At 30.5% G+C, this 9,482-nt stretch overlaps 1 protein-coding gene and 1 pseudogene across 2 annotated transcripts; one reads left to right on the forward strand and one right to left on the reverse strand.

Annotated features, from left to right (window-relative positions):
- Nucleotides 1–322: 322 nt before the first annotated feature.
- Nucleotides 323–4,246, forward strand: LOC113859322 (annotated as a pseudogene).
- A 568-nt stretch (nucleotides 4,247–4,814) lies between these two features.
- Nucleotides 4,815–6,802, reverse strand: LOC113858936 (uncharacterized protein C24B11.05-like). 2 transcript variants are annotated; one of them, XM_027491742.1, is made up of 9 exons: nucleotides 6,742–6,802; nucleotides 6,417–6,482; nucleotides 6,208–6,305; nucleotides 6,076–6,113; nucleotides 5,882–5,972; nucleotides 5,636–5,774; nucleotides 5,475–5,569; nucleotides 5,149–5,214; nucleotides 4,815–4,964 (listed from the first exon to the last, which is right to left on the reverse strand). In XM_027491742.1, exons 1-9 carry the CDS (start codon nucleotides 6,800–6,802, stop codon nucleotides 4,815–4,817), a joined length of 804 nt encoding a protein of 267 aa, XP_027347543.1. The 2 variants fall into 2 exon arrangements, with proteins under 2 accessions (XP_027347543.1, XP_027347542.1); XM_027491741.1 differs by having other exon boundaries at nucleotides 5,475–5,774.
- Between the last annotated feature and the right edge of the window lie 2,680 nt (nucleotides 6,803–9,482).

Consider the following 9,482-nt stretch of genomic DNA (forward strand, 5'->3'; position numbering starts at 1 on the left):
CTATCTTTGCTTCACCCGTCCTGAGCTATGTTTTAGTGTGCACACTTTATCTCAGTTTATGCAGCAACCTCATACTGTGCACTGGGACGCTGCTCTCCGGGTGGTTCGCTTTCTCAAAGGCAATCCAGGACAAGGTATATTACTTTCAAGTAGCTGTGATCTCCAGCTTCACGGGTGGTGTGATTCTGACTGGGCTAGTTGTCCTCTTACCCGTTGCTCCGTGACTGGTTGGCTTGTCCAACTGGGCCAATCTCCCATTTCGTGAAAAACCAAGAAACAACATACTGTCTCACGCTCTTCAGCTGAAGCTGAATATCGCTCCATGGCCACAGCTACTTGTGAGCTCAAATGGTTAAAAGGGATTCTTTTTGATCTTGGCATTGCTCACCCCAAACCTATGGTCCTTCATTGTGATAGTCAAGCGGCATTGCACATTGCCAAAAATCTGGTGTTTCATGAACGCACCAAACATATTGAAGTTGACTGTCATTTTGTCCGCAATGAGGTTCTACAACAGAATATCCTTCCCACTTATGTCTCTACAATAGTACTTCTCGCAGACATCTTCACCAAGGCGTTGGGCAAACCTCAGTTTGAGCTCTTGATGAGCAAGTTGGGCATTCTGAATCTTCATGCTCCTACTTGAGGGGGGTAATATTGTAACAAATTGTTGCTATAACAAATTGCTGTTAACAATGCTTAGCAAACAGTTTGTTATTTAAATTCAAGCTGTTATAGGAGTTGTTATTTTAGATTTATTATATCGGTTAGAATTGTTAAATTTTCCAGCAACAACTTCATGTATTTATACAGCATATTATTGAGAAATACAACATCGCAGAAAATTATTTTACACCTTCGTTATATTAGTGCGGTTTATCCTCCTTACTACTGGTGATATTTTTTTTTATTTATTTCTTAAAAAAGGAGAAAGGTTTTGAATGATAAATTTTCTTAAGATTCTTAGTGGGGATTCACATACTATCCATGAAAGTTGGATTATAATCATTGTTATTACTCGCATTTGTATTTTAAAACGATCAGGATCTTTGCCTCTTCTTTTTTTAACGCAGATCATCGGTTATCATTTGAGTCCACGAGAAAACTTTACATTAGCTTATCAAACATGGTACGTTGAATTTCTTTTTAATGTTTTTCAGATTCAAAGTATTTTCCACTTGTACTTTTGTATACAGAAATTTTAAAACTTAGAGTGGATAAATGACATTGGCTAATTTAGGTAAATTTTTTCTCAAAGGTTACAAATAAATTATGCTTTGATTTTTTTTAGGCTCTCATTCAAATACTCTAAATTTGGTTTAAATAATATTTTAATTTTTATACTGACTTGAATTTATAAGATAGTTCTTATACATAAAAAAAATTTACAAATCAATCATTATACATATATTTATTTTTTATTTAGTCTCTACCGTTAAGTTTAGAGTAAACGACATTAAATAAATAAATAATTAAATTAAAAATAAATATAATATAATGATTGATTTACATTTTTTTTTACATATATGGAGTAACTCACAAAATTTTACAACCAGAAACTAACTTACAAATTCGAGTTAAAAATATTTTTATAAATTTGTGATACATTTTTGGTTTGTATTATGATTTTACGATTCATCCACACTCTTTCATTCTCTTCCACCTCTAATTTCACCATCTTTATTATTATTATTCTTCTTCTTTATAAACTTTAATAGAAGCTATAGTTTCTTTTTCTTTTAGTTTTTCATCCCTGAAACTCAATCGACTCTTAACAATCTTTAAATATTTTCTTCTTTTTTCAACCACTTCACCATTTTCATCCTTACTCTCACCCACACTTACCAACTCTAAACCTCAATCCATCGTTAAAACATTTTTCTCGAATGCACCCTCATCAATGTTACTAGCACCAGAATTATCAACACATTTATTTAGACTCTATCCACTCCTTCAACACTATCAAAATCAGATATAAATCAAAGTTGTATATCATAAAATCATAATACAAACTAAAGGTGTATCACAAATTTATAAAAATACTTTTAACTCGAATTTGTAAGTTAATCTTTATATGTAAAATTTTGTAAGTTAGTTCTTATATGTAAAAAAATTATAAATCAGTTTTTATACTACGTTTATTCTTAATTAAGTCTCTTACTTATTTAACGTCGTTTACTTTAAATTTAATGACAAGAATTAAATTGAAAATAAATGCATGTATAAAGACTAATTTACTAATTTTTTACATATAAAAACTAATTTATAAATCTAAATAAGTATAAGGACCAAAACATTATTTAAACCGTCTAAATTTTGAGGAGATAAATTTATTTCTAATAGAGTTTTATTTATTTTTTATACTGATTTTTTTATAAGGATTTTTTTTAGAAATTTGTCCAAGTGGCCTCATTCTTTTGTCAACTTGCTTGATAGTTTTGGCATTTGTCCATTTTATGAGAATGATGGGGTTGCATTAACCTCTTTTTAAGGATTCTGACGAAGGTAACTGGGATGAAGAGGATGTGCTCTTTGCAAATGCTTATCGTTGTTTCCCTGCCTCTTTTATTGGAAAGGTATGATCACTGATGTCACCTGATGCATAACTAAGTATCCAACCTCTATTTCAAACTAAAGTTTTTCTCATCATCATTTGAAATATGGTGTAACTTAATTTTTTAATGCTTATGCTTGTTTTTGCAGTCTAATTTGGAGGACGGTGATAAAAGTATGTATACCAATAGCTTACATTTTATTCTTTGATATGAAATGTCCATGATGTTTTGATAACTATTCATGCCTATAAATTTGCATATGCTAACTCTTTTTGCTTCCAGTTATCATGCCCCCTTCAGTCCTTAGAAGCCTTGGTAAGTCTATATATATTTGTCTGGTTTTAACGATTTGGTTCATTCTTCTCTCCTGCTAAATTAGTTGGTTTATGCATGTGAAACCCTTTCAGCATTTTCGGAAATAGAGTACCCCATGTTATTTGAACTGGGATGTTCTTCTCGTGAAAGAGTTACTCACTGTGGGGTCCTAGAATTCATTGCTAATGAAGGGTGCATATTTGTGCCAAAGTGGGTATGTGATTTTCTTTCCTTCTTTGTTCATATTTATTTCTTTCAACCAATGGATTGGTCATTTTTGTTCACAACTTCCATGTTCTGCTGTTGTTATTGTCAGATGATGGAAAATATGCGCCTAGAAGAGGGAGAAAGTGTGAGTCTGAGAAGCGCCAGCCTTCCAAAAGGAAAATTTGTGAAGCTGCAGCCTCGCACCACTGACTTTATGGATATCTCCAATCCAAAAGCCATGTACAAATACAACATAGAACCAAATTTAAGTGTTATTACTAGGTGTTGTCAGCAATAACATTAAATGTAAACTTTTTATTAAAATAAAAAAAATTAACTTTAATTGGTAAATAACGTTAACATTTATAAAATAAGTTTTGTCCATATTTGACAAATCTCATAATTGTGTGTCAATTAATATTCTCACTCTTTCCCTTGGTTATTTTGCAGCTTAGAGACTTCACTGAGGAGATACTCGTGTTTAACAACCGGTGACACTAATGATTTCTTATAACAAGAAGAAATATTACATTGATGTAGTTGAAACAAAACCCTCGCCTGCAATCTGTATAATTGATACTGACTGTGAAGTTGAATTTGCCCAACCTCTTGACTATAAAGAACCTGAGAAACAGTTGCCATCAGGTTGTGATTCTTTTATTTTCAGTTGGAATATGCTTTCTGTAGTGTAAAGTTCATTAGGAGATTCTGATTGTTTACATTCTTTTTACAGTTCATGAAGAACCAGCAACAAAGACTACCAAGATCATTCCATTTACTGGTTCTGGAAGACGTTTGGATGGAAAAGCCTCAACAGAATCAGTTGAACAAGCTTCCTCATCAAAGCTAAAGCACCAACAGACTGAAAATGAAACCAAGAGTTCCAATTCTAAACCATCGAATACTGCTTCATGTAGACCTTCTGGAAAGCTTGTGTTCGGGTCAAATGCAAATGCACCCCAGATTCAGACACCAACAAAGGTGAGTTTTATTATCTGTGGTGATCTTTGTGGAGAAAGTGACTTGATCTTAACCTATGGTTCAATGAAGGATTTACCCAATTATTCTGTTATTAGGCTTCTCTGAACACGAGTGAAGAGTCACCTCAGAAGGCAGAAGAGCCAAAATTTCAAGCTTTCACCGGAAAGAAATATTCATTAAGAAGTTGATTCTTGTTAGGCTACTTTTCTGTTTTCTTCCCCCCATCCTTTCGATATAATTTTTTTGGTCCAACATTTACTTAATCAAGTTGAAATTTCAATTAGTAACCTCATTTTTATTAGTAACCTTGCAATTAAAATTTTAAAATCGTGCCTTGATTCATAAGATCGAATGTTGAAATAACCCTTCTACGCCAAAATGTTTTTCATTGCATAAAAAAGATTTGGATTGTGAAAACAGAACATAAACATAAGTTACTTAGTCGCAACTTATAACCTAAGGTACCAATTACAAGTGGACACATCCTTACGCGATTTATGTATTAAAGAAAGGACGTATTTTGAGATTTTATACAAAGAGGACATATTTAAACTTCTACTAATTTTGACCCGTAGATAATATAGAAGAGAGATACACACGGTGTCGCAGTTCTTCAAGCAATATTACATCGTTGCATCGAAAGAAAGACAAAAAATTGAATAAAGATTCATATTTCAATATATATCAAATTTAAATAACAATTAAAATTACAATTATCTAAGAGGTGCCAATACAAATACAAATACAAATTCTATGCTATGCTTTTACTGATGTTTCAATAGCAACTTTGTACTGGACAATTTCATGTTTCTCGTCGGAATCCCAAAGCTCTGGAAACGCCTCCCTGACATTATGGATACACTCCAATGCATGATCCACTCCTGTTGCACGAACAGATGTACCCACCTGCATCCACGTGGCATTTGGATTTGACATTTAATTTTATTCGTATTGTACCAAACTATATTACTTAATTTAATTCTGATTATGTTACTTTACTTTAATTCAATTTAATTTAATGTTCCATTCCACTAACTACATCAGATGTCGCATAAAATATGGTTCCTGTAACTGATATTTCATTACTTACAGCGACTGTGTGGAGGCCCAAGCGTTTGGCTGTTACTAAATTGCGGAAGCTGTCATCAAAGAACAGCTGCAAAGAACAAAAACAATAAAAGCAAAAACAAGTAAATACATAAAGTCTTTTATCACAAAAAGATGTCTGAAAAATAGAAACAAAAATGACCAATTTAGCATGATGATAATAGTGCCCTTTGGTATTATTTAATGACTATTTAGGATCGTGTAAATATAAAAATATTTGTCCTTAGTTAGCAGTTGTTAAAAGTGTACACTAAAAATTTGAGACAAAAGAAAACAGAATATTAAAGAGGGAAGTGTCCACATTCATACTGTTCTTTGAGGATCAATGTTTGCCAACTTGAAAACGTTTTCAAAAGCATCATCAAAGGGTTTGCAGACAACTGGGGTCCTTGGGAGCACCACATCTGAATCAGGTTGGCGTATGTGCTCATAAAAGTCAAAAATTCCCGAGGTGATTGGTGTGGTTTCACTGCCATCTTCATCACAAGAAGGATCAATGTTGTTGGAAGAATTCAGAGTATCAAAACTTATAATTTTTTCAAAGCAGTCCTCCAATCCAAGGCTTTGAAGTGCTCTAAATGCATGCTTTGAGTCTGCATTTGTAAAAATCTGAAAAGGGAAACCAAGAGTAGATGTCATAAATACGTCATAGTGAAGAAAAACTTCCTCTTAATTAGGTACTATTTTAATCATTACAAAATAAAACACGAACTTACAATTTTCCTAATCGGCAAGCTTTGCAGAATGCTCCTGAGAACAGGGTCTGGTTTCAGCAACATATTATATGGCAATCTCCCATGAACAAAACTGTTCAATACAATAAAAATGTCTATTGCACACGGTTTGAGCTTTATTGAAAGGAATGGTCAAATAGAAAATTGGACAAAAAATACGTATGTCAACAAATTACCTGTGAAAGTCATCATAGTCAAAGTCATAGCCAATTGCCTGGCGAGAGGACAAGATACATCATTAAACATCATTTCTGCATTAAAAAAAAATGTTTCTAATACAATTCACTAAGAGGTTAATTAAAGCTTACCTTTAGACCAGCCATTGTTGTCCCATAAGTCTTATATAATGAATGGCATAATTCGGGAACTTCAGCAGCCTCCATCCCAAGCTTTTGAAGCATAAACTCTGCAATGAGCACAATATTTTATTAAAAAAATGTTCAGCTTCAATACCAGGCAATTTTTCACACGACCGAGCCCTCACATATAGAAGGCTCACATGTGGTAAATTCATCACCTTGAATGTTTTTTGCTGTTTGGGCTGACATTCCAGAACACAAAGGATAAAGGGTGTCGTCAAGATCTGAAATTATCAAAACAAGTTATACATAACCTAGGCAGAATAATGAAGAATGCAAGGTAGAAATTTAGCATTGGTCGTGAGGGTTACCAAATGAACAATTCAAAATTTCCTTCACATTTATTTTTTTTAAAAAAATCTTTCCATTAAATATATTTTATGCTTGTAAAAAAATATATTAGCATTTTTTAATTTAACGATTAATACAATAATTAAAAGATTATGAAGAGAATAAATAGTAGAAAAGGAAGTAGCCGTTTACCAAATAAAAGACAATCATATTTTGCCTTTGATGCTTCCTGGAACTTATGCCCGCCTTCCATTTTGACCTGACTTTAGTGGACCTAATTACAAATGCAAAGGTAAAAAGCACACTCAGTGTGAAGAAATAATAATCCCCGAGACAGACACATGAAATGAAACCGCATATTAGTTCCAAATATGCATTTTAATACCCAAAAAAAATCAAATTTAACATTGATGAAAACAACTAAAAATGCTCACACAGAGATTGCAGATTAAATAATAATAATTTTTTTATAATTTATTATTATTATGTCCAAATCAAAATGAACATGGTAAAGAAAAGTTCCAATATGAGCAAATAAACGAGAAACAACTAGGACGTCGCCAACAAACGATTTCAGAAACTGGGCAATGATTGAAAGCGAAAAAGTTTTGTTTTATACGGAGGAAAAAAAGTGGGGGGGTGGAAAACAGTTCGATAATGTTACAGTAAAAGCGAAATAGATTCAGAAATGGGCAAATTGAAGGACGAGGCATTGAAAAGCAAGAGAGAATAACAACTTACTGCAAGAAGAGAGCGAAAGCAACAGAACAGAGAGAATGGAGAACAGAGGGAATACTGAGGAGACGAGATTTTAAACAGAAAACAAACGTTGAACGGAAAAAATAATCGCGTTTGATCGTTGAGTCGTAACTTGTCAACGACGACGTTTTATTTAATTTGAGTTGAAGATCTAGAATCCAATTAATAATAAAAACATCCAATACTTTCCGTTTCAAGCCATCCCTTTCTGACTTCAATCATGTGATTCGGCTCTATTAACAATTCCCACGTTCTTCACTTCTTCTTTATATAATAATAATAATAATACTTCATTAACAGTTACAACTACCATAGTACCCTACCATCTGCGTCTGCTTTTTTTTTTCTTCAAAATTTTTTAAAATACCTATGTCTTTAAAATACTAATAATAAATTAAAATTAATTTTTTCTGTAAAATATGAATTTGGTTCAATTTTTAATGTTTTGGAAAAGAAGTAATAATAAGGAAATGAGACCTTCATTCTTACTAATTAGGATATTATTGAATTTTTACACATGCTTAAATCATAAGAAGTTTTATAAAATTAAAATTAGGTTTAATTATAATTTTCATAATCTGTATTTCAATGTATGTGTAAATTTAATAATTACTCACATTTAGTTCTTCTAATTTTTTAAATATTTAAATTAAATCTTATATTTTAAATTTTTATTCAATAATTAATAAAATATATTTTTATTAATTTATATAAATAAAATGTATAAATATTATAAAAGAATAATTTTGACATGAAGAACTTGATTTAAACATTTGAAAATTAAAAAAATTAAATATAAATAATTATAACTTAAGAGATTAAAATCTCACATAGGTTAAGAAAGGAATAGAAATCAAAAGTACAACTGTACATGTATCATACAAAACTTTAATTAGTTTCGAAAGTGTTATAAGCTGCCTTCTTAATAAAGGCTAGATTTTTTTTCCCCGAATATTTGACCATTTATATTAACATATCTTGACTTCAGTTTTATTTCATCACATTTTACTTCCAGGCTTTAATAATAAATAAATAAACTACAAGTATAAAAAAAAATGTATATTTTATTTTCATTTTTAAGTTCTAATAATCACGCGTCTTAAAAAAGAAATGTTCCAATAATCACGATATGTGAACGGTACGTGTGAACTTAGGAAAGAAGAAATATATGTATATATTTTTTTTAAAATTTTAATAACCTGCGTGAACTATGTGCCAAAAAAACTGTGAACTCCTAAACATAAATTATATTTTTATTAAAAGCAATCAATCATATGGATTATCACTTGAATCATATCATTGATATTACTTAATTGAAATTAAAAGAACAAGACCAAAACAATAATTAATGTTAAATTAAAATTCACGTTTCCACTTATTTAATTTTGTTATTTTTTTCTTTTGGTCAATACTTATTTAATTTTGTTCGAATGGAAGTTTAAAACATAAGGTCTAGTATGATCACCAAACGTACTCGTTTTTGCGGTCACTGGTGACGTGCTAAATTGTTATGAAGATAGAGTATTTTGATTTTTGTTAAAAAAATACTTATTTAGGGTATGTTTATCTTCTATTTTTAAAAGAGTTTTTATTTTTTTTAAATATAGTATAAATTTATATTATATTTAGAAAAAAAATTAAAAACTCTTTTTAAAAGAGAAATTAAATTATTCTTCTAGTTTCGAAAAGTATGACATAAATTTTACTCTTTAAATATTCACTATATTAGTAAAGATGAATAAGATTAGTTATATCAGTGTCAAATTTTATAAAATAACATTTATTAAGTTTTTATCAGAATATTTTTTTCAATTTTAACATTGAATATATTATTCTAGAAAGATAGATAAAGTTTGCAAAATTAATTGATACCCTGGTGTGGATTGATCATATTCCACAATTAGTTTAGAGTTGTTCAAAATATGTGTGTTCTATTTAAATTTGTTTTATGCAGTTGTTGAGAATGATACTGTAACAAGAGCTTTAGAAAGAGCTATGGTAATTGATTGGATCTCTTCTTAGTTTTTCAATAGAATTAAGTAATTGTATTTGTAAGAAAATTGTACAACAATTTTTACAATAAAGAAAAAAATGAAAAGACAGGTTTAGTGTAAAATAGAATTTGTCAAAAGTAACCCTTTCATATTTCTTTTTTTTTTTTAATCGTTTTTGTT

Source organism: Abrus precatorius, unplaced genomic scaffold, assembly GCF_003935025.1.
Source record: "Abrus precatorius isolate BTA unplaced genomic scaffold, Abrus_2018 Scaffold2, whole genome shotgun sequence".
Taxonomy (NCBI): Eukaryota; Viridiplantae; Streptophyta; class Magnoliopsida; order Fabales; family Fabaceae; genus Abrus; species Abrus precatorius.

Coding starts and splice junctions, on each gene's coding strand:
- LOC113858936 (XM_027491741.1), bottom strand. CDS start 6,802: ATGGAAGGCGGGCATAAGTTCCAGGAAGCATCAAAGGCAAAATATGAT. Junction 6,114..6,207: donor CAACAATGGCTGGTCTAAAG/GTAAGCTTTAAT, acceptor TCCTCTCGCCAG/GCAATTGGCTATGACTTTGA. Junction 5,973..6,075: donor GACTATGATGACTTTCACAG/GTAATTTGTTGA, acceptor TGTATTGAACAG/TTTTGTTCATGGGAGATTGC.